Below are 27,903 nucleotides of genomic sequence, written 5' to 3' on the forward strand. Positions count from 1 at the left end.
GACACCCGCCCCCTTCCTATCCTTGGTACATTAATTGCAGGATTCATTAAGTCGCGCTATTAACGAACTAATTGGTATTATGAGAGAAAAGAAAGAAGGAATAGTTTGTACTTTTGCGTCTACGACTACGTTAACTGTGAGGTTCACCGACTCGTACTATTATACGTATGAACTACTTAAGAAGCTAGTAAAGAAATACTTCCTATTTTTAAATTCGTTAAAAACGATTGGAATTCGCCTATCCTCATAAACGTAAGAGGCGAACGATCAAAATGTACGAACAGAGGAAGTTATTATCTCCAAAGAATCGTAAAAAGGGGGACGTGGTGAAAAAAAGGCAAGGAAAGAGAGAAAGGGGTGAACAATTCGCGCCCAAAAACCGTATTATTCGCCCATTTTGAAACTTTGATATCCCATTCCGAGGTGGTTGGATGAATGAATAATTATCTGCCGCTGGTACAAAACGAATCTTTTTCCCGGGAATATCCCTCTTTCCCCGGAGACACTTTGCAGGAGGTTGCACACCACTCGCCGAATCCACCTCCAATTTATATAAGCCGTGGCAACCTCAACCCCGGAACTCTTATAATAATTCCACGATTCCCCACCCTTGAGAAAGCCGCGCGCGCGATGTTCATTTCATTATTTTTTTTCCTTCTTCACCGCCTTTGGTCCCTCTTCCTCGAGCATCGCCAACGTCGTATACCCTTCGTCGCGTCTCGTCACCGCCACAGTCCCTCTCTTTCCCTCATCTACCACCCCCGTGAGCCCCTTTTGCACACGAGGCAACCCACCACCATCCACGCTGAGAGGGTGATAAGTCGTGACGTCGACGAGGTAGAGGTGATTCCGAAGGGTAGGCGTGGCCGTGGCATCCCACCCTCCGCAAAGGGGTGCGAGGGGTCGAATCGAGAGGAAAGGGTGGCTCGCGGTACGCTCTCGTTGGCTGTACTACCCTCCACCACCACGTGGCGCGGGCAACGCCGCTGGTGGACGCCACTATAGAGGCTGGAAAATCGTGTAAGAAAAAGCCGGAGAACCATCGCCGATGGAACCACCCCTCCTGTTTTTAGGGCCTTTCTACGCGACGACGATTCTACTTAAGCTCCCAAATATGTTCCCGACTACCAACCTTTCTAAACCACCCACCCTTGTTACCTTCTCTCTCTACGCCAGCGTAGCTCGTTTACTTCTTTTCTACCCGACTATTGTTATTTTCGTGTGTTTCGATGACTCGTTGGAGGAGTACGTGCGCCAACGGGATATCGCACGGCGTAGTTCGCGTGCCCGTCTCCAACACGATCGATCAAGATTTAGTGTAGTTCGCGTACGCTGTCTCTGTTTCTTCGACGCGGAAGCGGTCAACGTACACGGACAACGTCCGATTCCGGGGATCGTTGTGCTCATTAATTTGATTAACCCTGCCGACATTTCCGCCGGACGAACGCGACGACTTCTGTGTGTGTGTCGCGTGGCTGGATGCGTATACGGACGAAAATCAGATTTCGGACAATCGAATGCCGATACTTACGTGATTTCGTATCAAGGCTATTGAACAAAAAACTCAATTCCTACGAAGAATTAAATTTCCGTTTAATGTTTTGCGATTTCTATTTAAGATCTGTAAGGAAAGGTAAAAGAAAAGTGTTAATAGAGATAAGCAGCCGAGTTGGTTCGGCCGGCAGATCGATCGTGGACGATCGCCAAGTCGGTTGATTATTATTAATAGTATTATTATTATTATTATAACGGTTATAATCATACACCCAGGCAGCGTAATCGTTATAATCGTTATAGCGGCGGTTTAAAGCAGGAGAAAAGTGGCCGGCGAAGCAATTATACCTACAAGAAAATCACATTGGGCGAAACGATCTCGTACAACACGTACGTTCACGCGCGCGCACGCTGCCGCGTATGTACAGCATCAGTGTGTTACCAGCAATAGACGGGCCACGGTACCTAACCACGCCGATAAAACGGCACACGTACATCCGCGGCGTCGATAGTAGTGAGAGATAATAATGTTGATAAGGGTGTAGAGAGAACCGCTCGGCAACCCCTACTGGCTCCGGTGGCTAAACCGAACGAATATAAGAGCGAAAAGGACATAGCAAAACTGTGCGCGCAGTTGTGTAGCGCGTATGTATGTGTATCTGGAAGGGGCGAGAAGAAGGAGGATACAGAGGGTGAGAGCAAGCAAGAGGGAGTAAGAACGGGGTGAAAGAAAGAGAGAGGGAGAGAGAGAGAAAACACGCGTGGTAGTCAGAGGGGTGAGTAGGCGTGGCTATGGACTACCCTCGAAGCAGCCGATTGGACGGACCGTTGGTCTGCTTCGTCAAATAAAATCCAATCGTTAGGACCAAAGGAATGCGAGTCTCCTAGCTTTTTTCCTCCCTTGCCACTTGGCAAGCCACCCCTGCCTCTGTACTGTGCACCGTGGCCTTCCCACTCCATTCCTTCTTCTCCGGAGCTCCGTCCCTTTCCCGCCTTCTCCGTCTCCCTTCCGTTACCTTTAAAGGGGGTGCGCGCAGCGCCGTTTGATGGGAGTATGATTTTATTACGGCATTACCGAGCGAGCCAAACCCCGAATTGCTCGGCTTATAGTCTGTATTATCTCACCTAAGAGGGAAGAGGAGGGGCGGTTTGCACGCCGGTTTTCTCCAAGAGGTGGAACGGTATCGAGAAGGGGCAAGGGTACAGAGTAACACACTCCCTTCTCCCTTCTACACCCTCTTCTACCTATATACCCACAAGCCACTGGCTATACGTTAAAGGGGGCTGTTTCGTGAATCCCGCTTCACGGGGAAGGGGCAACACAGCTAGCTATATGCCTTTGTCGGCTTTCATTCGAGGGTTGCACGCTCTCACGTTGCGCTGCCACACTCTGGGCACCCCTTCTTTCTCTCTCTCTCTGTCTCTCTCTCTATCCCTCTCTCTGCGCTCGCATGCACGTCAGTTGACATTCCGCTGCCGAAATCGCACGTTCTTCCACGACGTAACCACCTTCGTGACAGTTCCGTGGCGGTTGATTACTTGCGAAGTGATATGACACGCGTCTACGGTTCTATCGAACGTTTCTGTGATTTTTGAGTGAGACCATGCCATGCTCCGCGGTCGCGTGCTTCGATTAACGCATCGATCCGAGGCGAGGACTCGGACATACGCACGAATGGATCGAGGGACGATATAGTGATGTTCGTTTAGTCACTGCTGGTTTTGCAAAGATGACGAAGATACGCGTGTAATGTCGATTTTGAATATCGTGGGAGCTATCGATGCTGTTTACGCTGGCTGGAGCCGGAGAACTCGAAGACTTCGTTGATCTTTGCTTAGATAGAAAGCAACCAGTGTTAAATTGTGTATAAAGCTCTTGAGTAGATAGTAGTTGTAGAAACTATGACTTTAATGTATAATACATTTGATACAAGTATCAGATTGAGTGAACGAAAGAAAATGTATTTGTGATCCATATCAGCTCAAATATTATTATCGATTGTCAAAGACAATACCATTATTGCAAGGAGAACAATACGATTCTGTGATCGAAACAGAAGACCAATCGGTGGAAACGAAGTTTGGGGGGAAGAGGGGAGGGACAGCCGTGGTATGTTTCCTTCGTCAGCGGCGATGCTGAAGAATCTGCAACAAAGTGCAATGACCTCGCCGTTTTTGATGGAGAACTTGCTCCAGAGCAAGGCGTCGCCCGGTGCCGATTTAACCAGCTTGACCTTGAACTGGGCGGCGAGTCTGGTAGCGAGACAGCGGGAACGAGAATGCGAGGCGAACCTAAGGATCTCCAGGGAGAAGGTTTCGCCGTCGAGTGCAAATCAGGATCAGCTGGATCAACGATCCTCCACCGGTGCACGTGGCTCGGATCGTGGAAGTTCGATGATCGACTGCAGGGACCATCAACGAGGATCTTCCGGGAGGATCGATCGACAGAACGATCGCATGCACATTCTACGGGAGAAGGACGGTATGGAGAGGAGTCAGATCACGTACGTGGACGTGGACAACGAGAGAATCGACGGACACGTAATCGTGGATCGTTTATGCGCGATGGAGAGGCTCTGTAACGAGAGGATCGAGAACCGATCAAGTTCCGCGGTGGACTCGTGCAACTCGAACGTCGACGAGGATCCGACAAGTATCGAGATGGACGGAGGACTTCAAGGCGAGAGGGAAAAGGACGATGGAATTCTAGGAGGTGAACGCGTGACGGCATTACAGCCGGACAGGCGGTACGACCTTGGATGCAGAAACGTCATGCACACGTCCGATGAGATGACGATTCAAGGGGAGAGAGACGTGGCGGTCGAGCGTGTCGTCGACAGGATAGGTGAGAGAACGACCGCCTGTTCCTGCGGCGACGAGCAGTGCTTAGGACCCGCATGCAGAACCATCCAGGAGAAGGAGAAGCCGCAGCTGAAGTTCAGCGTCAACGCTATACTTGGCGGCAATCATGACAGGCGACCGCATTCGGGTAACTGTTCTAACTTGAGACCTGGCACGCGTTTATCGCCTGTGATTTTAGATTTAAGATACATAGTTTTGGTAGCTTTCGATCCGTAGATGAGATTGGAGAATAGATTCTTTGAAAAAGACGGTAATGCGAATCTTTTATACGCTTATGTTAAACAGTGATCTGCAATTTTTTATGTTAAATGTTAGATAAAGGATATACATAGGAACAACAGGAGTAGTGCCTTAAAACGTCGTCTTGTTGAATATAATTATTTTCCAGGAATAATAATACTTGAAAAAGTAGTTACAAGATCGTCAATCGTTGTTTACTTAACGATCCTTGTCGTTAACGATCCTTATAATCTGTTAGCGATCCTTATTAAAGGCTATTTTAATAGAATTTTAATAGAATCTTCGAATAAGGTATAGTAAATAGTCGGTTATAATACCGTCATCTCTAATTAAATTTCGCAGAGTTATCAGTTAGGAAGATAAGTTTCGGATTAACGAGCACGTCAGAAGAATCTTAGTCATCTCTGAGCATTTAGAGTGTTGAAACAAAGCTCACCACAAATCAGTGTCGCCAGCAGACTTCTGTCGTCGGTCCCTAAATCTCATCCGCACACCCTCAAGACGAGTCGCAGCGTGCGTGCAGGGTGGAGCAGGACGTCAGCTGGTCCGCCACTTACCTTCACCCCAATATTAAGCCCTTACGATTGGTGCCTATAATATTAGACAAGCGGCAGGATCAAATGATGTATTACCGTGCCTCTTATCGCGTTTCCTTATTCACAGTAATTCCGGCGACGTCGTCACGAAATTGCCCGTCCTATTACCGAACCTTCCGATTTATGACCGAACCGGTGACATAACTGTACCATGAAAATATCTCTATATTATCCTATTATCCTTTCGGTCATTTTATTAACGTAAAATACTTCTTTAACGTAGCTTACAACGAACGTTCCATTATTCTCTCGAATCGTTTCATCATTGACCACCGATTCGAAACAAACGATGAAATCAATCGAAAATTCGTTTCTTTCATTCTTTAAAAAAAGAAAAAAGAAGGAAAAAATAGAAAGAAAGAAACAGAAGAGAAAACGAAAAACACATCACGTATCCGAACCACTTCAGTGTACATCAACCGTACAATCTCTTGCATCCCCGTCGTTCTTTTTTCCCTCCCTTCCTCTGTTTCATCCACCCTACCCTACCACTAACGAGTGATTGACACGAGTCGATAAAGTTCATGCACATACGATAAATACATAAACGGGTGCCGACCATGTTAGTGGGATAGAAAGCAGATAGGAAACCGAAAAGTGGGAACGAGACGAACGAGGAAAGAGAGAACCGAGAGATGGTTCATCAGTAGGGGGAGGGGGAGGGATGCGTGTGGACGAATGTAGATAGGTGGAGAGGCAAATGTTGCATTTAACATTGGCGGATTGCATCCATGCGCCGGTGGAAGAGGAGAAGGTAACGTTGGGGAGATAGAGAAGAGTAGTCGGGGAAATTTGGTGCACTCGAAATAGGGGGGTGGGGTTTCATGCATTTGTCGGATAGCGGATGCATTGACCGTGCCACGTGCATGTGTTACATCCCTTCCTCTGCCACCCCCAACCCACCCTCTCCTCTTGCGTGAATCCATCGCCTCCGATAGACCCTCCAGCGTCCATGAGCTGTCTCCTCCCCCTGACTCCCTCTTGATGCAACTCATCCCAACAATCCACCCCCTTCCTCCATCACCCCTTTCTCCCCCTTCCTCCCCCTTCCTCCCTTCGCGACCATGGGTACTATCGTTCGGTCCGCTTGGTTTGTACGTCATGTCGAAATGTTGTGAAATAATTGCGCGAAAAAGTGATTGGCAACAAACTCGAAATTCATCGACGGACGCGAACGAACGCCGTGGCAACGTGGAGTTAGGTATGGAAGGGGTCGGCGCGGCGCACGGTCTGGAGTGGATGGGCGTTTGACGAGAGAGCGACGTTAAATTTCGAATAGCATTTTCGCCAATCGTTGTGCGATTTACCAGATCCTCGCACTCTTTCGCTCTCCGTTCTCGTCTTCCTCTCTTTTGCAGTGCGTGGCGCGTGCTGTTTCCGTCTCTCTCCCCGGTGCCACGCTTTTATTCGTCCCCCCTTGCTCTTCTCTTTCGCCAACCCCCCTTTCCCACCGCCCCGTTGCCGCCTGTTTCTCGTTGTTGTTTGTCGCTATTATTGATATTTTTCGATATCGAGCGTGACACGACCGGAGACTCGTGTAGATGGATGGCGAAATGCGTGTACCCCGTGCCGTTTTATTATTTTTTTTCTTTTTCCGTCCTCGCTTTTTCGATCACTCTTTGGAAGTAACTCGTCTACGTTGCCAGAAATTTAATTACAGAGACCTTTGGATCGTAAGTTGCGTTAAAAACAAATTGGAAGGGCAACTGCGATAAGCAGATAGTCCAATTTTCCAATATTTCGATAAACCATCGAAAACCAACTCAAAATGAAAATCCATCGAACATTTGCACTTTAGAACATGAAACATATGCCTTCCTTCTTCTTCCAATAAATGCAATTTAAGTATCGGACCTGTCCTTATTGCTCCAAACCCCCCTCCAGTCACTAAACATTAATTACACGTAAATTTTTAATCCCACTCCAACGAATTTGATGAGCTATATAGACCCACGAAGGAACTAAAATTAGAAACTGAAATTGAAAATTGAAGACTCAAATTCCCGGTATCGCAAGAAAAACCATCCCGTCGTATATTCTCGATCGAGTTGGCACGTCAGACGTAATAAGCCGGCATGGGACGTCAGCCCGCTAACCATGCGCTAAGGCAAACATCGTTCCTCTATTATCGAACAACATCGTTTCCTACCGTGCATAAATCGTAGTACCCCCATTCATCGGGAAACCTGCAGCGGTGTCTACTTAATAATGCATCAAATACCCTAATCCCAAAGAATAACCACCGATATGTTGTATCTTGGTCGTGTAGTGAATCCGGGGGTAAAAGCGAAGGGAGGGTCTTTAAGCCCGGGCATTAAAAAAAGAATGGCGAAAAAAAGCACAGTTCTACAACTGTAACAACAGAACGTTGTGTCCTGGATATCCTCATATCCTCAACAGGCTTTCGACGTTTAATCTGCTCGATTCGAATGATGGTAGAGGAACGAAGACAGAATTGAAAAAGGAATGGAAATAGTATTCGCAAAGGGAGTAGGCTCGAAGGAGGTGGAGCAGCTTAAAAAACGATTCCCATTCAATGTTTCCGTTGGAGGTTAAGCCGTTATTAGTTGGCCAGGGCTCGCGATCCTGGCAGGCAGCTCCTCTTATTGGCTGGCTAGGAAAACAACGATAAAAGGCGATGAGTATTTTATGGGGTACACCGGTACAATAGGACGTCGTGTATGGGCCATTGTTAAAGCATTGTCTGGTTGGAACGCAAGGCAAACCTCTCTTTCTCCGTTCGATTCTGGCTTCTTGGTCGTCGTGAAACGTACGCGGGAACCGTGCCGCTCTATTATTTTATTATTTTCAAACACGTCGCCTTCGCTTCCTCTCTCTTGCTATCCTTTTTGGCTCGGTTAAATTGGGCGTGGCTATATGACTGAAAAAATGTATGTTGCAAACACACGTCGGACCATCAACCCTCTTAGACGCCTGTAAATGATTGGTGTACACCTTTCTTTTCTCTTTTATTCTTTCGAGAGTTAGCTGCGGTTTATCAAGTGCTTGTTCATTTTTAATGGAATTTCATGGTCCATACAATTGGCAACTGTTATATTCTTCGAAAACTTTTCAAGCAGATTTTCTGGATAGAAGTTTTGCTTAGAAGAAGAGAGGGTCTTTTTTTAATGAAAAAATGATAGCAAGAATATATCTATTCTTTGAGTAGTGGAAGGTAAAATATATATCTAAGCGATTCACACGTACCAAATATCCGTATATTTATATCAGAGGTGTTGAAGCGTGCGTCAACAAGAGGTTGGGTTCCGCCTGGAGCTGTTGAGGAGGGTTTTAGTCGGGGGTGTCAGCTCGAATTATGTATCGCAAGGAATACGACGACTTGAGCAATCCGTCGTGCGAAGATCCGAAACCTTGGGCGTTTCACGGGGAACTCGTCCGTAAAAAACCCGCTTTTACCTCAGTTTGAATGTTTCGAATTAATGTCACTCAACCTATTAACGGAAAATTTGACGTACTTTACACACGATTTTATCGGCAACATCTTCATCGAGTTACTTGGCTCAATGAATTTCTTATTGATCGATAAAATGTGTCTTATACTTGTGCAGAGAATTTTCAAGGACTTCCGCCGGAAGCGATACCGGCGTTCTTGCAGAATTTACAAAATTCTGCGAGTTACAATATCGCGAAACCGATCGCCAGACCAGCGGCTTATCATCCTTATCACAGGCCGAGTCATCAGCCACCTCAGCGTCATTTACCCCCGAATGCGCACCACACGTTGCAACAATTGTTCTACAGGGGACCCTACTTAACAGGTAAATACTTCTCTTTTTACGACTTGTAGATTTATATTTTAATGAGCTATGTTAATCAACTTAGTTACTAGGAGACATATCTTCAATTTTTCTGAACTTTCCACAACGATTTTTCAATTCATTATCACATGAAGAAAATAGATAAAGAACTACTGAAAAGAAAAAAAAGACATACAAAGAAAAGGTCTGGAAAAGGTTGTTGCTAATTTCTACAATCATTCTAGTCGTTAATCCATTGCAAATACTGGTTAAAAAAGAGCCGCAACGAGCGATGAAGGATGGTGTTAAATTGTTCACAAAAAAATATTGGTCATTATATATTTATTTTGGGATACTCGAGAGAGGAAAAGTTAATAAACAAGCTGGACGCGAGGCGGAAACACAATCTCGATGAACATTTAAAACCGAAACTTCCGCACATGGCGCCAAAGCGTATAAACGCGGGCACGTGCACGGGCACGGGTTTATCGAATATCTTGTTATAGGTAGGCTCGTATGGGACATGGAGTGCATATGAAGTGCAGTGAAAGCACTACCATATTATGTACATGCACCGCCACAAGCAAAATGCACGCATGCAACAAGTGCGTGCAAATATCATCGGCGCAGATAATACTGTCATGCTCAGCTTGGCAATATTGTACAGATACGATCTGGAGATTCAATTGCCCGTTCGTTATTAGATGACTTTGATTCAATTACTATCGAGACCGGGCCTTTAACGTACGAGCAATAAATTTTGCCTATTGACGTTTTTCCAAATTCTGATAGAATGGTTCCACGTTCTAACGAAAAAATTAAAAAAGAAAACACATTGCTTCAATACTAATTGACTCGTATCTGTAAATATGTGGTTGTTCCTTGTGCAGTGCAATTTTGTACTGGTGATAAAAATGTAACGTTAGGTTGTCCCAAAAGTTTCTTTCGTTTTATAAGGAAATAACAGATGTACATTTTTTGTTTTATATTATTTTATTGAATTACGTATGGCCCATTTTTTCCAATAGAATAAAATTGTGTATCTACTATTTCCTTATAAGAAAGAAACTTTTCGCACCACCTAATACTTTTGGGGTAAAAACGTCATTTTATGAGCACGATATGGAATTCAATGTTTTATTACTAATTCCAAAATTTGAATGTCAATATCGATGGAAAACTTTTGTGTGCATATAATATTATAATCATGACAGTCGTGTCTCATTTAAAGTGTTAATGAAATTCCATAATGTTTTATATAACACGTATAATATATTCATGAGATGTGTCTATAGCGAGCCACTATTTCTACTTTTATATTACTGTGCGTTTTACTTACTTTTAATACTTTGGATTAAAATCTATAGAGAATGATTTTAATATATCTGTAATTTTTATAATTTCTTATGTGTTAGATATTTCTATATATTCTTTTCTATAACTTATAACTTCAATCTCAACATTTAAAATAAAAATCATGTTTCAAGGCAATCTTCCTGAATGTAAAACGTATGTAATCGGTAGTTGCGGGTTCTGGAACTGGAGGTCATCATCCGGGTGCTCCAGGTGGTGGGACAGCGTTTCCAGGTGCGATTCAAGGTGGGCTGGGTGATTTCACGAGCACTGGCTTGGTATTTCCATGGGCAACAAACGCACGTGGAAAACCTCGTCGAGGAATGATGAGAAGAGCGGTTTTCTCGGATCTTCAAAGACGTGGCCTTGAGAAAAGGTTTCAGATACAGAAGTACATCAGCAAGCCGGATCGTAAGAAATTGGCTGAAAAACTCGGCCTGAAGGATTCCCAGGTAAGGAAATATCTGTTGAAATACTTATTATAAATGAAAATTATTTTCATCATGTGTGAATGATCGATTATAATATTAGAGACACAACAGATTCGTTAATAAGTCAAAGCTCAAATAGTTTCGTGGGTAATAATGATTATACGAGATAATAGCATCAAATATGCCATATTCAGGTAAACTTGCGTGTATTATAATGTACACAGGCTTGTCATGATCAAGCGGTTGCCTTCGTAGCCGCATGAATGAACAACGTGATGCTTAATACCGCGTTTAATGATCTTAATAGCATACTAATTTGCTAATCCAGCTAACGAAGCGAATAGTTCTTTGTTATTCGGATTCACGCTATACTATTATTAAGAATTAAATAGTTAGTTTCTTTGTAAACTTATTTTATTTGATAACACTGTTTGCAAGGTTAAATCTAATTACCTTGTTTGGAATTTTCTTTAATAACAGTAATTAAAAGATCACGATATATCTATTAATGCTGTAATACGATCAGTCTTATTACATTTTTTTATTTAATTAACGTCATAAATGATTGCATTCGATATTCGCTGATAGTCGAGCGCATAATCAAGAAATTAATCCGTACGAAGACGTAAGGGGACCAGGTTTGTCGTAGAATATAAGGTGCTTAATGACCTTATTAGGGCACTAATTGTCGCTTTAACGAAGTACGAAACCTGGTCCCAACGGAGCATTTAATTCAGCGACGAAGCCACTGCTCTCACCCTCCAGCGATTCCATTCACTGAATTGATGGAGACTAATGCTCAGGTTTCGTCGAGCCAACTATCACGTGGTATCTACATACATCGGGCCTTCAAACTTTACCATATGCATCTACTTTACATAAAAGATATACAACATGCGCATAACACAAGTCTGGAATGAAAGAAAGAGCATTACTAGTCCCGTGTACTAACAACTTTACGGGCTATTTGAACTCCTTGCAAACATTTCGATCGTAACGGTTATCCCATTAAACCGATTTAATACATTTCTGAGTCATTAGCGGCAAAGTAATCAAAAAGCGATTCTAACAATCGTAGCACTTTTATAGCGTCACCATTGTACAAGCATCGAAAGCCCGATTCTTCCTCTTATAGGGGTTATTAACTTACCTACTAATAATAGAATTATTTCTAACAAAACATTAAACTTAAAGTCATATTATACTACTGTGGGTATTTATTCTTTTTCTAAGTCGTATCTTTAATTTATGTATCGAGCTGTCGTAAGGAATTTATTTTTTCAATACATACTTTGTACTTTGACAAAACAGTATGTATACTTACTTCATTCACATATTTTCTAATAACTTTGCATTTACACAATTTTTATGGATCGTTTCATTGAAGGACAAAGTGAGCAAACCAGCACGATACATTTTTCTGCACAACTATTTTGTTCTAAACTATGGCGATCTTTCTCATATATCGAATTTGCGCATCGAGTTTTTAACAGTATCTACTCCTCTAACACACTTTTTCTATTTTCTACAAACCGACGCATAAATTATGTTAATAAGCTATATATATTACATTCAAATAAGAATAACAAGTTCATTCACATGAAATGCTATTATTTTCATATAATATCTACCTGTAATCAAAGAGTAATTTATATATTCTATCTCTCTGTATATCTTATATCTGTGTCAAAAATCTTACATATCTATCATCAAAAAATTCAAACACACGTCTAAATTCCTTCACTAACTTTCATAATATCCTACGAAATAAATATGTAACCATTACCATAGTGAAACCAACTAGCGAGCCAACGAAACAGGCGAACTAAATTTATTACCGACTCAATGGTTAAACGCAATTAGAAACGAAGTGTCCAAAGGCGCGTAATATTTTCTGTCCTATTCTAACGTCAAAATCGTGAAGTTTAAAGTTGTGGGCGGTGATCACGCGGAGGTGATCACGCGAGATATCATCACCTCGCGTCGGTAGTGTACATAGGAGAAAGAGCCGCGGCTGCACATGGTGCTAGAAGCATATAATACCCCCGGTTTGGGGTTAATCGGGCGATGCCAGTTCATTAGCTGCACACGTATATCGACGCGTGGGGTCGTGTGCAACACACCAACGTAGATTCGCCGTCGCTAGTAGGCCAGAGCTTCGTTGTGGCGACGCAAATGAAACTAAACGATGCCCAGAAAATGCCATAGTAAGTTAGTTTCATTTGATTTCATGAGCATAGTTTGCCGATCCGCTTGGATAACCGGGGGATGCGTGCGGCAATGTTCCCGCTAATTTTGTTTCCTACTCGGTCAATGAATTCCGCCGTCATCGTGCTTCCTTCTATCATGTCGGATAATTATAACATGCATTTCCTCGATCGTCGCTTCATCGCGGAAAGTTATTATACCTGATACGTGTCAGTTACTTTGTTCTGTAAATTTAACTTGTTTTTGCACGTTTAGCGTTGTTAGTCATTTTCGAACCGTTCATATGTTCTCTGTGAGTGAAAGTTTGTTATAGAGTGGTATAATTTATCGTTCTTTGAGTAATTCTGTGTCGAATTGGATTTCAGGTTGGACAATGTTAGAAGATGGATCGATTCGTTATCGTGTTGTAATATGATAATAAGTATAATTCAGAAGTTACTTTTCTCGATGCATCTGGTCCCTGAAGCAAATCTGCGATAATCATGACGCTCGAATTCTTACATCGGCATTCATCCTTTATCAAAATTGCTCGTTTCAATTTCAAACAGTATATCGTAAAAGTCTCAGCTAAATCGAACAATTACAATTTGTGCACATAGAGTTCTCGCGCTATATCGAAGAAATGGAACGAACAAATTGCCATTTATAACTTTGCAAAAATCAGGAAAGATATTATCCCGGAGAAACCTCTGTTTTATCTATCTTCAGATATTCTAATTAGTTCAATCGTCTAGTTGTAATTAAGCTACTCTATTCAAACCCGTCTGATTCGATCAGTTGAAGAGATAGCTATGAGCAAATTCAACCACGTGCATTGATCTTTCTCGGATAAAAGGTGTTCCGTTTGTATTCGCCACATATAGCCAGGTTAGAATGATACATTTTGCATAGCTACGAGCATATGGCAGTATGTAGATGAAGCGCAAATAACGGTAAGAGATAACCATTGGTTAGCAACGGGTTGAATAGACGGAGATAAAGTTGGCAGTAAGAGAAAGAGAACGTAGAAGGAGAGAAAGGGCACGGAAGGATATATTCTCATGTATAATTCACACCTCGAGCGCCATGCCTCCACTGCCATTGGTTGAAGCCCACTCTGCCTGTGGTTTTACGAGAAAATCTAAAGACCACGCATACTCCTGCACAGAAACCTGCACACACACACAAAGATACACGTATACGTATATATGTATGCCAGTAGATATATACATATACTTTGGAGTTGCAGTAAATTGACGGTTCTTGCGACTTCGCATATACAAAGAGTCCTCTCTCTCTCTCTCTTTCTCTCTTTCGTCGCTTTCTTCAGGTTCTTCTTCTTCTCCTTCTTCCGCTTTAGTTGGAACAACTAGTAGTACCAGCGTGAAGATACAAGGATCTCTCTTCTTTTACGAGCAAAGGCTCCCGCATATCGAACGAGATTTCACGAGCTATCCCAATAAAATTGTTAAAGGGTTGAAATATCATCGGTCAGCAGAATCGACAACCCTGTTTAGCGAAGGAAAATCGTTGGAACTGACGTTACCTAATTGTAGCGATATATCTTTGGAGCTTTCATTTTGTGTTTTCCATTGAAATTTTTGTGTCCGGAGAGCACATTTTTGTTAATTTTCAGACTTTCAGTCAGTCGGTGAGTAAAAAGAGCTATTTTAATAAGAAGTAGCTGGCGGCATTTTAGTTGTGCGGAGGATTTGAGTTTTGTGACATTGACCACGAATATTGAAAGTGACAATGTTATTTTTGGGACAATAAAACGTAACTCGATCGTAAATGTTTCTATCGTTATGTAGGAAACAGGAGAAAGAAAAGAACAATCTCCAAGTTGTTGGAGGGTATGTTGAGTGTTGTGCGATTTGAGGAGCATGGGCTTTGCGCACTTGGCTGCTATCTAATATCACGGTTCACCACACGAACACCCATAAAAGCGATTATTGTCCGATGATGGCTTTCTCTTCCCTCTCGAGTTCCTCTTTTCTGTTTCTCTTAATAATGTTCGACTATAAGCAGCAGATGCTGGATTTCCTGATCTCTTGCAACGAGTTCTTTTCTAATCACTACTTTTCAACTTAATTTACCAATTATTAATTAAATCTACTTTCGCTTGATACGAAGATCTCTGTAAAACGTTCAAATGGGAATTTGATTTGATTTTACTACACTCTTTGAATCATTTTCGACTCTATTATATTTGTCCGATGTTAACAAATATTTTAAATTTGAAGAAAATCCTTATTGGTATTCCGGATGTTTGAATGTTACGTTAAACATCTTCTTAAAGCATTACAAGTCCAATTATTTTCTCTTGCTGAAATGAGAGCAAGATTGAAATATAAGAATTCGAAGATCGCGGCAGGGTTAAAGTATTCGTTGAAAATTGAAGCACAAAATGAATCAATCCGTGTATCAAGGTTAGAAAAGGGAATAATTAAATTTGTTCTAAATTTTTCCATGAAAATTGTACCTGTAAATAAATAAAAACGATATTTAAAAGAAATGAATCTTGAAGAAAGACGAAGTCTCCCGTTGTATCGTGGAGGCATCTTTTTGGATTAAGTTCCGTCCTTTGTCGTATCTGTAATCATACCGGTTTTATGAATCTTTCGTGAGATTTAATTAAAGACTTGCGGTGTACGGGTGGATGATAATAATAAAGCTTTTCCAAGGGGTAGGTTTGTACTTTGAGAAGTAGCGCGGTGCAGAGAGGGTTGGGGATAGAGAGAAGAGAAGGCAAGGTGCCGTTTCACTCAGGTTCGAGTCTTCACTACAGTTTATGACGAGGGTGGGTTTAAGAGGGACGTCGAGGGTTAAAGGGGGTTGACTAAAGTAATTAGTGATGGTGAGTGAACTCACCCTTCTCCGACCGTATTCACGTCTTTGTTCCTCTCGATTCATTTAACGACAGGAAAATGTTCATCTATCGCCGGCCTTTTTATAGAAAAATTAAATACTTAAGAATTTACCTAGTACTTCCTCTTTTTCTTCCCATTTCCATATTGCTTGGCTGTGGCTACAGCAACAATATTTAATTTACAACTGTTTGTCCGTGAAGATATAAAATTTCGAAAAGTTTAGTAGGATTGATCAGACGATAAACAACGAATGAAAGAGTTTGAGTCCTGTCACGAAGTAACATTGTAGGTACAGCATCATGTCAAAACCGTCCGTATCGCCTCCGGGCAAGATTCATCAACGCGTCGACCTTAAATTAAGCGGAATTAAGAGCAGCAGGCACTTTTGTGCTTAAGACGTTTCCGTCGGGCAAGCGGAAGCGTAGGAAAAAGTAAAGAGAGGGTCCGGAGGGCTTGTTATCTTTTTAATAATCAAAACCGACGGCATCGCGTCGGTTCTTCTTTCTTACAAGATACTAGACCTGTCAGAGTCACGTCGCCAATATTAATTCATGATGTAAAGAATAATTTTTAATCTCGTCGAAAATCAAATTAAGAACGAACCTGCTTCTATTTATTTCTATACGCTGCATTTATTATTTTTTGCTTATTTTATAGTTACATATCTTTTCTAAGAATTTATCATACTTCGGTACCAGATAATTAATTATTTGATTATTGTTGGTTCGCCCCGTTACCATTTAATGAAAATTATTACATTATTTACAAGATTAATTGAGACGTAAGAAGTACCAGTTGGAAATATTTATTAAAGCATTCGGATTATTAATTTATTTTAATAAAGTAATTGCGAGAATGTGGAGGGATGAGGAAAAACAGAATACACGGTGTTAGTTGAAGATCTCACAACGCAAAATGCTAAATTAAAACCCACCCTCCATCTTTTCCATTTCTTTATCTCCAAAATAAGGAGGCTACTACTCTTCTGATGATCGAGACGTCTTGAAGATTTAACGAATTATAAAGGTCGCGCGAAGAATAGCTCGCATTCGGTGCTACTGACAGCTTATTTAATCCTCAGGGAAAAAACGAGTTTCTCCTTCTCACTGTACATTTAGTCTTCGATTTTTAATTTGATCCAAAACAATAACCCCTTGTCGATATTATATCTCACTCAGAAATATTTTTATTTTTCTAGATAGATAATAAACTTAATATTATTTTTAAAACAGAATTACAAAAGAAATTGAAAGAATAGAAGAGAGAGTTGTTTAAATTAATTTGTTCTTCCATGTTTATATCTCGACGTTTGGATGGGTTCGCGCGGAAAATAGAAGCAGCTTGCCCTTTCCCATGAAACTGACACTGACACGTTAGATAGATCGACCATTAGGCTTGCATTTCACCCAAATATAGAGTTTCCTGAATTCCGTCGGTCAAATCAATTTGTAGCCATTAGGACTGCTCTTGGATCGAGTTTACTTTGAACAACCTTTTCCTAGAACAATCGGTCACTGTTCTCTGTAGAAGGACCATCCTACTATTTACACAGTAGTCGATCTTTTACCCCGATCAGTAAACGTACAATCTTGATCGTTTGTCTCGTTTGATGAAGAATGCTACTACAGATATTTCATGTAGTTCATTGTTGGAAAAATATACGATATATCCCTTGCAATTAATTTCACGTTTTCGAGAATATCGATGAAAGTTCTTACGAAAGTATTCAAAAAAATATTCCCGAACGCATATTCTTCATTTTCGTACTCCCGAATTTCGTGAAATCGTGTTCTTTTCTTTATAGCAGTTTTTAGAAGTAAATGAATTTTAGAAACAAGTGAATAGACAACAGTTATGAAATCAATTCCTTTTCAGTGTACTAAAATAAAATAATAAAAATGCATCATGTTACACTTTTAATCTTTTTAATCAGATCATTCTTCGGTCGTAAAATCCCTCTAGGAAAACTCAGTAACAAAAACAAATTAATTCATTTGATTTCTTTCAAACGTGGAATTTCTAATCTCTCGGATACTGCCGTGACACTTGAATTTTTCATGCCCTAATTTCATTGTAGTTCCAACCAAGAAAAACAATTCTAACGTTTCAAAACAATCTTAAGATCGAGCCACGAGAATACTGCATATCAATTCTTTCACATTCTTGGTTTAAATTTAGGAAATTTTCTGAAATATAAAATCTAATGGAAAGTCTAAAATCTAACGGAAAAATGCGAGTCGAGCGAAGACGAGCCAAAGGACGATTAAAGAGTAAAGATTCTACTTCATCTTGTTTCTAATATTTTGTAAGACGCTGCGCCGTTGATCTCTTCTCCGGGAGATTTCAGAGAGGATCAAAAATTGAGCGAGAGATCACGGAAGTTGGTCATAACGCTACCCTAAACTTGCCGCGGTACAATCTGCGATGGATATTAAAAACAAAGGCCGCCTCTTACAGGGCATAACATGAATATAACGTCGCGCAATATCTTACGGCTTAAGCTGTTCGGCTTAGCCCGCGGACCTTCATGCATTATGGATTTTACTTTGAGAAAGCGCCGGCTACCCCCGACGCCAGACGAACTAAGAAACCATGAATATACAATACCGCGGTATGCATATAGATTCATCCTTTTGTGAATCAACTTTAATCACTTTCTACGAAACCGCAGTATCCGCCTCGCGACCGATAAGATCGCCGAAGATCGAATAGAGACTCGATAGATTCTTGTTTTCTCTTCATCCCTCTTGCTCGTCATTAAGTTCCATGGAATCATTAGGTTCGTCTTCACCATTATTTTCTCTATCGATTTCGATAAAAGCGGTTTGCACGTTTTTTAATCGCTTTGTGTGTCACTTGATTATTTATTACCAGATTTTTTCAGAATGAGTACTTTTTTCGTGATGGTATTGTCAATCTTGGTTTCAATGCTGCACATTCATGGAAAGTTTGAGAACCTCTTATTTGTGACGACTTTCGAGCATTATCTGGATAATTAATAGGAATTCTGAAGGAGGATAGTTCAACCAGCTAATTTAATGATGTAGTTTAAAGTAGTTTAAGTTTGAACAGTTCCTTTGATATTTGGTACACTTCAGTTTGTTTACATTGTACAATTTTTTACGATTCTTTGTTTTTAAGTATATTTAAGTTAAGTATATTCTTTAGTAGAACGGATATTGTGTTTGAACATTGCAATACAATTATTGTTCGAAAAAATGTCTCAAATTGAGCTTGCTCTGTTTTGAGAAAGGCATTTTACGTAGGGCACAAATTTTATGGAACTACCTATATTCGTTTAGCTGATAATAGTTAATTTAGCTTTGCCTATCTAGCAACACTCTTCCGAACGCGCAATTAATTAAAATAATTCTCCGTCGTGTTAAAATTCTTTAGGAAGATAGCAGGACGACCGTTTCACTCTCCCTGTCATATAACTTTCAAAACGGCCTTCAAACATCTTCACATGTCGCAATCGAATGCGTTTGATATCGCTGGCGCGACATTTCGCCCGGAAATATCGCTTCCCATTCGTGCCAGGTCGTAGCCATTCACAGCTGTACCGCGTTATACCACTGGCACGCAGACGAATTCCAAATTCGCAGCTCGTGTCCCAAGTAAAAGCAGCCGCGGTCGACGTTGATTTCCGGTTACGCTCCCCTTTTGCGCCCACCCTTCGTGAAAATTGCTCCGCTCGTGTCTATAAAATCAGACAGCCTTATAAATAGGAGAACCCGACATTTTTGTCGAGTAAATTTCTCCAAATCTTATGAAGAATGGAATTTACTTTTTATTAAAGCAACTGGGAAAGTTACTTTCTTTCTAAATACACAAAAGTATAACTACGTTTAGTACGCGTTTTATACAACTCTGCTATACTATCATATCGAAATCAAACTCATTGTTATCGTTCGGTAACAGACGATCGCAATGATTTACATATTTCTAAATTTAATCTATACTTTGCATCTTACGTGGTAAAGATGATTGACGATTTTTACGGTGTAAAATATAAAATGAGATAAAATACTCGAGAAATTAGTAATCCAAACTAATACTAACCTAAACTATTGTTGTTATTAATGTCCCAGTGATATCGAACAAGAGTAAAAATTCGACGTGGCAAATAATTTACGCGTTATGCTCCAACTTAATCGACATCGGTCTTTGAAACTAATTACTATCACAATTGTATCCCATAAAAGAGGGACTAATTAAACGTGGCATAGATTCAAGGATAAATGGATTAACACTATCGTTTATCAGTGGGTGGCTGGCTCGATTAAAGCATCACCGATGAAACGCGGGCCGCCGATATAAATCCGGAGGGTTGGATTCCCTCCCCACCCCCAACCATTAAGAGCCGACTTCCTTTCCATACATCAGCCAACCCTTCGGCCGCAGAATCGCGCCGTGGTAGCTTTGTGCCGTACCTCTTCCTCCTCTTCTCCTCCTTTTTTCTCCTGTTTCACCCACTCGCCCCTCCGCTGACCGCACCATACCCCCTTCAAAAAAAAAAAAAAAAAAAAGAGAGAGAATCTCTCTCTGGCTCTCTAGCACCCTGTTCGTGCCCGCTTCTCGCCCCTTTTCTCCGCCTCTGTGCCCTTCGATCTCTTCGCCCCACCGCACCGTCACGAAACGACCCGGTACCGTGACCAGGTTGGCGGAGGGTGTCGGTGCACCCTTCTTCCCTCGGTGCACTCTTTCCTCTCTCGGTGCACCCTTTCTCTCTTCTCTCCATGCGTCCTTCCATCCTCACTGTACCCTTCCTCTCTCGGTGTACGCGGTGGCGAGCCGCTCGAATCGAATCGGGGGAGGAAAACGAAGAGAAAGACGATCAGCGCTACGAGTCAAAAGAGGAACGAAGAAGAGAGACAGGAAGGAAAGAACGACGCGATAGGGTGAGACTATCGAGAGGGGTAGAGAGACAAAAGAGGGGTTGGAGAAGTATTATGTACAGAAGGAGTGCCGAGAAAGAGGGGAAGAAAAGAGGGGAGGGAAGACAGGCTGGCGAGGAAGAGGATCGTGGAGAGAGCGAGACTGAGGGGTAGTTCTGAGGCCGACGTCATAATCGATCGTCTTTTATTAAACTGCACCAGATGGCGCCACCACCGCTCACAGAAATACCTATCGTACCTTCTATATACATACGCACATACATACAAGCGTATTTGTATTTGTATATATAATATAGGTGTATGTGTGACTGTGTATGTGTATATACGAGAGGACGAAGGAGGGACGTGGTGAGTCGTAGGGAGATAAAGAGGGTGCCAGAACTAGGGGGTGGTAGCCATAGTCCTGAAGGTAGGGGCAGAAAGTTGGGGTGGGCAGAGGCGGAAGTAAGGGCGGTCGCGTGTGGGCGCGAGGAAGGGAGCAGAATAGAGGAGAACTTTCAGGCTACGGCGGAGGGAGAGAGTTAGAGGGTGGCTCGCGAAAGGAGAGACCGGTAGGCTGGCTGCAGCCAATCGTTTAACGATTACCCACTCTATAGAACGCGTTTCGGATGTCGTCGTTATGCCCGATCCTTTCGTATGGACCGATCCTTAGCGCGGCCCGCGTGAAACGTTTCCGGCTCCTTTTTTAATAGCCATCCCAAAGGGCTGCAGTTATATTACAGGAGAATTATATATTTCTTATATAGATCCTCGAGATGGTCTTGGGTTCGCCAGAATGATTCAGAAGTGGCAGAAGGCGAGTTAAACGGTAGGAAAGGGAGAGAGTTATGACGATTTTAGCACTTCGAATAGCGTGTCACCTTATATAGCGGGCTTTTGCTATCGACGTGTTTAATCGAGATGAGGATTTAGAGTGGATGAAAGGAACGCGCGACTGTGTGGCTACGGCCAATAAGTTAACGATTAAACGGTGAAGAGGGTGGAGAGGGTGAATCGAAGATTGCAGTCCAACGATTGAAGTGATTATATCTCATCGAACGTGATTGGTCGAGTAATCGTTCGTTATAATTTAAATCACTTTTATATAGTTTTGTTGTCGAAATAACGCGTTACGGTCATTAATGACAACTCCAATCCTCACGAGCTGATAAGCCGAGTGTCAAAGTAGTTGAAATAAAATGGAACGATCGGTGTCAGTGATGAAGGGAAGATAGATGTAGAGAAGAAAGAGAATAAGAAATATTTTTCAACACGGCTGACAGAAACAATTCGAACAATTTATAAAAATGATCGACGGCAGCGAGGAGTAGCGCGATACGCGGACAAAACGAACGAAAAGCGTGAACAACGAAATGATTCAACTTCTCCGAAAAGCCTCGCGTCTTTCACACTGAACGGAGAACCGCTTTGTTACTTTTGTTATACAGTTCCGAACCTGTCTGCCACTGACGGGACAATCAATCACCGTCGCCACTTGCAAAACGTAAAACGAAAAGAAGAAGGATCACGCCGAAAGGGGAGTGCGGAAGTACCGAATCCCTTGATTTCCCTGGAATGCATCCCGCAATTTCCGTTCTCTCGAAACTCGTACAAATATCAGCCCCAAAATTCCCTTTGCTTTTAATATTATATTAATTAGTGTTAGGTAAATGATCTATCTTTCCCAAGATTTTCTTGTTGATTCGTTTTCACAATTACTTAATTAAAAAGAAAGCCTCGTTAAATATCAAATAACAACGAATAAATGTAACATTTATTCAAAGATAGAGTAAAATGTTTAGAGATTATTTGAAATATTCTGGAATATATATGTTTCTTTGCTTCTGTTATTACATCTACACGCGATTAATCTTCTTTACTATTCATCTTCCAAATTCCATTACGATTATTTAATTAAAAGGAATCTCATTAAACATGAAATAACGAAGAATAAAAGTTAAAGCGATTAATGAGAACGACTTTCTACTTCTTTTTTTTAATATTTATATTCAGGTGAAACGACCCCCTCTTTTTGATTTTCGAGGATCCTCGGATGGAGTGTTCAACCCCAAGCGAGCAACGTCTTGAGCTCGATATTAACCTCCCTCTTTAATCTCTTTCGTTCGCAGGAAGCATCGGATTTCGAGGGATTTTTGCCTTTTAAACGAGCGAACGCTCGAGCGTTTATTTCATCCGCTCGTCCGATTTCCCGGATTTACACTTCCCTCGTGAAAAAAAAGAGGCAATTTCACCGACGCGTGTATTTCCTGAATATATCTACGCGAAGTTTTCATTTAAACGAGCAGCAAATTATTAATTATAAATCATTTAATTAACCAAGCAAAAAACAAAAGCTTTTAAACAGAATTTTTACGCACTACGTTGAAACGTCGCTGTCAAGTTAAACGTTGCGAAATTTCGCGCGAAATTGTAGATCGTACTTAAACGAATGGATTATCAAGCAATAAATGACAGAATCAATAAAGAACAATTTGTAGCAATTATTAGAATGTAAAAATGTATAATATATAATAGAAAATTATTAAAATACTATGAAACGATTAAGATTAATCTTTTGGCTACTTTAAATGCCACAAAAATTCATTTCCATAAAATCATTCGCCAAATCTACAAAGAACAATTTATATCAGTTATTAAAATATAGAAATATATAAGATCTTTGAATAATTATTAGGTACTTAAAAATGTCTGTTAAATTGGTAAATTCATGTAATATACGAAATTATCAAAATGTTATTAAATAATCCCAAGAGTAACTCCTTGATTATTTTAAACAGTATAAAAATTATTGTTACCAAATCATTTACTACAATTGCTTTAAGCGGAATAAAAATTTGTTTTCTTCAAATATTTTCGTCTAAAATTTTCAATATTTTTTCAAACATTTTTTTCATTCAATTTCAATGAACTACGTGGACAGCGCAATTACATGGCGATCGTGCAATGGTGTTTTCGCGACAAAGATGGGCCAGCCGCGGTATTGAGAATATAACACACGTTTACCCTATTGCTAAAGAGCGTATTATCGCGTCGAATCGTTAGGGTTCTGCATCCTGTCAGGCGCACACACCCTGCCGAATGAAAATACGAAAACAATTTGTGTAAATTAATCCCTGGCAGATCCATGTAATTTTCTCGCCTCTCCTATTGCGTTTAATCCGTCATATCTAACTCGCGTTTCTTTCTTTTGTCTCTTTAACGTTCTATAAGTTCAATTTCACACTTTTATACGCATGGTGAAAGTTTCAATTCATCGTTGCTCTAACTGTGTTAATATAATATATACATAATATATACATATATAGTTAATTATTGATCGAATAATGTATTACTATTTTATATTAAATATAATTATAATATATCTATATATTATGTATTATACAGGGTGGTTGGTAACTGGTGGTACAAGCGGAAAGAGAGTGATTCTACCCGAAAAAAGAAGTCGAAAATATAGAATAAAAATTTTTCGTTTGAGGCTTTGTTTTCGAGAAAATCGACTTTGAATTTTCGCTCAGTTCGCATGCGGTACGTTATAACGGATCTCACTGTAGATGGTTGTCTCGATGGAAAAATTTAAAAAAAAGAAAAAAAATTTTTTTTTTAATTTTTATTCTATGTTTCCGACTTCTTTTTTCGCGTAGAATCAGCCCCTTTCCGCTTGTACCACCAGTTACCAACCACCCTGTATAAATTATATATAACATAATTAATTTAAGTTGAATTTTTAATATGAAAGGAAGTACAGTTTTATATTTGAAAATAAAATATTTTTCTAAAACAAGTTTCTAAAAACAAGTTCGAAGTCCTATTTAAAATTTATTCTTTCAATGACTATTAACTGTTAAGTAGACTGGTAGTTGCATTCAGAATATACTTTATCATATCTATATTTACAAAAAACTGAAATCAATCTAGTTAAAACTGATTTGCAATAACGAACTCTGAACTCTGAACTTATCTAATCAGCAGCTTGAAACATCCGACTGCATATTATATGTATATAGATTCTCATTAATATCCGCGTTAAGTCAAACTAACTCCATGTAAAATTTTGATGCAAAAATCCTTACCTAGACACATGTTCAATACCCAATCTAGAAAATGATCGATTGCCATCAGCGAAACCGTCGGAATGAGCTCGTTACCAATATAGAGTCTATCAATAACGCAAACTTCATTCTACTTAAAAATTTCTATTAAAATTCATTCTCATTTCTATTAGAAAAAAAGAAGGAATCGAAAGAAATAAAAAAAAGGTAAAAATAAAAAAATTCAACAAATGAAAGTTCAAAGGATGAAAGGTAACATGATGCATCCAAATCGTTCACATTTCAGTATGTCAGATGCATGCTCACGTCCGTGAACGAAGTTTCATAAAATATTCGACGAGATATTAAAGAATAATAAACTTTTTTATCAATTTCTCGCCCTCCCTACCACTGAAGCCAAGCAATATTAATAACGACGGGGCGAACGTCAAGTGCAGATAATGTTGTTGAACGGATTTCAAAAGTTGTTGATACTTTGTGCAAAATCGTTCGTAATATCATCCTAAATTACAACCGATTATAAAACGTATGAACAATGAATTTTTTTCATCGATTTCACATTACCAATTATTTCCTGTTACATAATTGTTAACGATGAAATCAATTAGTGTTTCTGTGTGTGTCTTTCTTAAATTCGTATTTCTTTATGCCATGGAACAAGATTTTTGTACATTGTACGATGTTAGACAATTAAAGCTGGTCGCTTTTAGAAAAACTGCTAGATCATTCTAACCATCATGATATCGTTACATTGAATTCATGTTTATTGTGAATAATGCATTCATGTTTATTGTGAATAACGCAATTCATGTTTATTGTGAATAATGCGATTCATGTTTATTGTGAATAATGCGATTCATGTTTATTGTGAATAATGCACCATTCATGTTTATTGTGAATAATGCATTTAAAATCTGTATTTTCTGGACTCAATAAACTCCTTTGTAAAAAAAAAAAAAAAGATCATTACATTAAGACATCCTCACAGAGATATACGATTCCATCGCAAATGCAACTACATATTCCATTTTAAATATTATGCTGAACCTATAACTTTTCCAAGTTCGAATGAAACATATTCCACAGTATTATACAATCGTGTTCACTATTAAAAGAAAAATTCATTCTGAAAGAGTTTTAATACGGTCCCTTTCAAATAACTCATCTTTCTTCGCGATTTCTTTCCTTCACGAAACGAAAATCCAAAGTAAGCTGAAAATCTCGGATTCCGTCTCTCCAAGTAGGAGCAAGAACGAGAAATACAATATAAAGTCGATTCTACATAAGGTCTAACGCCTTGTTGGCAAGCCCCAAAGGCAAATTGAAAAGAACTTTTAAGATCCAGCAAAGATGTCAAATGCATTCACGTACTAGGCTCACAGGCACTCTTGCACGGAGTGGCGACCAATGAAAATTCGAAAAGCGGTTTAGGTAAATCAATCCACGGCCCCAGGGTCAACGCTTCGACGTAGCTTAAGGCTATAATAAAGTGGCGAGCAGGATCAGGCTGGAGAAAAGGAAGGGTGGTACGAAGGCGAAACTCGGCGGAAAAGGGATGGGAAGGGTGGAAAATTTTCAGAGTTCATGTGCGTTTGACGTTGGCCCGTTCAACGGTTCGGTAATGCATGGTCTTTAATATTACGAAAATCACGCCGCACCCTCTTCCCATCTCCATTTCGCAGGTTACCACGTTTATAGGAGAGCTGGAGAGAAATATATATATATATATGTGAATACTTATTGTATTAAGATGTGAATCTCTGAGAAGGCAAGCCGATCAACGCCACTCTTTATGAATTTTTCATTAACCAAGTACGTAACTAATAGACTGTAGGTTTTTAGACAGATTCACATTTTTTATGAACATAGTGAAAAAAAGGAACCTCAGTAGAGATTTGTTTCAGCTACTAAAAATTATATCTTGTTCTCTACTACGCGTATTTTATATATCTTCGCATATTATATACATTTCTACTGCTTCAAATTTAGCATGCATAATCTAATGATAATTAGTATCTCAAAAAAAAAAAAGAAAAAAATTACACGAGGAACTAGTTATTTCTATTTTCTTTTCCACGTAAGTGATTACAAAGTCTGAGGCATATTTTAAAAGGTAATGTTCATAATTGTCCATCGTTATTGAGTCGATAGAATTTGAATAATTTGATGTAAATGTAGGATTGACATCATCAATACGTTAATAGAAAGAGAAACTACCGATCTCTCCTCCAATTTTTATCTAATGTTCATCGGGAAGAAGGCAAAGAACACGAAGAACTCATCTCTTCGACGCCATTAGGGGAAAATTCGAGATGACCCTGTTTAATATAAAATCGCCTTTTTCGCTTTTGCTGCGGTAAAGATAATGATAGACAATTAATTCTAGACAAACTGTCTATCAATATAATTTTAACACACCTACACTTTATTACACCCTTCTCCACTGATCGTTCTATGATGCAATTCGATCAATCGTCTATCGTATCTTCTGTCATTCGAACGTTACGTTATTGAAGTAAGTTGTACATCATCATCCAAAATGAACATGTTTCGAATTACGAATATAATTTGCAGGTGAAGATTTGGTTCCAAAATCGGCGAATGAAATGGAGGAATAGCAAAGAGAGAGAGTTGCTAGCAACCGGAGGTTCTCGAGAGCAAACATTGCCAAACAAGAACAATCCGAATCCTGACTTAAGCGACGCGGATGGAGACAGGCCGAGGATGGACTTGAGCGACGTGAGTCCTTTAACGAGTCCTCAACGGCCGGAAGAACAAACAGAGAACGAAGAAGACGAGGAGATCAATGTCACGTGATGAAATTCCAGTGAACATCCTGATATAAACGTGTTCGTTTGATGAGACACGATCGTGACTCATGATTCAGGATTAAAAACGACGAACAATTAGCAGGCAGTGAAAGTGTATGAAAAACACATCTGGTGAATTTCAAAGGAAGTTTCACTACCGCTTAAATCATAATCAAAATGTGTCTGTTCGATGAAATAATAATGGTTCATTACAGATTCGGGACTCACAGGAGAAAATTCGACGATTTAGACTATAATTGAGGATAAAAGTTTTGATCGGTCGAGGTCACTAAGTTATTTATGACATCTAATTATTTTATATATTAAGAAATGTAAAAGATTGCGTTTAAATTGA

The 27,903-nt window shown here is 40.1% G+C and overlaps 1 protein-coding gene across 1 annotated transcript; it reads left to right on the plus strand.

The window, feature by feature from the left end:
- The first annotated feature begins 3,606 nt into the window (after window positions 1–3,606).
- LOC117232103 lies at window positions 3,607–27,714 on the plus strand. The gene is made up of 4 exons (XM_033491265.1): window positions 3,607–4,483; window positions 8,762–8,971; window positions 10,475–10,755; window positions 27,313–27,714. The coding sequence occupies exons 1-4, from the start codon at window positions 3,607–3,609 to the stop codon at window positions 27,553–27,555; spliced, it is 1,611 nt and encodes a 536-aa protein (XP_033347156.1). The 3' UTR covers window positions 27,556–27,714.
- The last annotated feature ends 189 nt before the right edge of the window (window positions 27,715–27,903 follow it).

This window comes from Bombus vosnesenskii, unplaced genomic scaffold (assembly GCF_011952255.1).
Source record: "Bombus vosnesenskii isolate JDL3184/JDL3185 unplaced genomic scaffold, Bvos_JDL3184-5_v1.1 scf7180000013285, whole genome shotgun sequence".
Lineage (NCBI taxonomy): Eukaryota > Metazoa > Arthropoda > Insecta > Hymenoptera > Apidae > Bombus > Bombus vosnesenskii.

Bases quoted from the DNA above. Each gene is read 5' to 3' on its own strand.
- LOC117232103 (XM_033491265.1), top strand. From the start codon at position 3,607: ATGTTTCCTTCGTCAGCGGCGATGCTGAAGAATCTGCAACAAAGTGCA. The intron at 4,484-8,761 runs GTAACTGTTCTA...ATACTTGTGCAG, and splicing joins TGACAGGCGACCGCATTCGG to AGAATTTTCAAGGACTTCCG. The intron at 8,972-10,474 runs GTAAATACTTCT...TGTAATCGGTAG, and splicing joins CAGGGGACCCTACTTAACAG to TTGCGGGTTCTGGAACTGGA.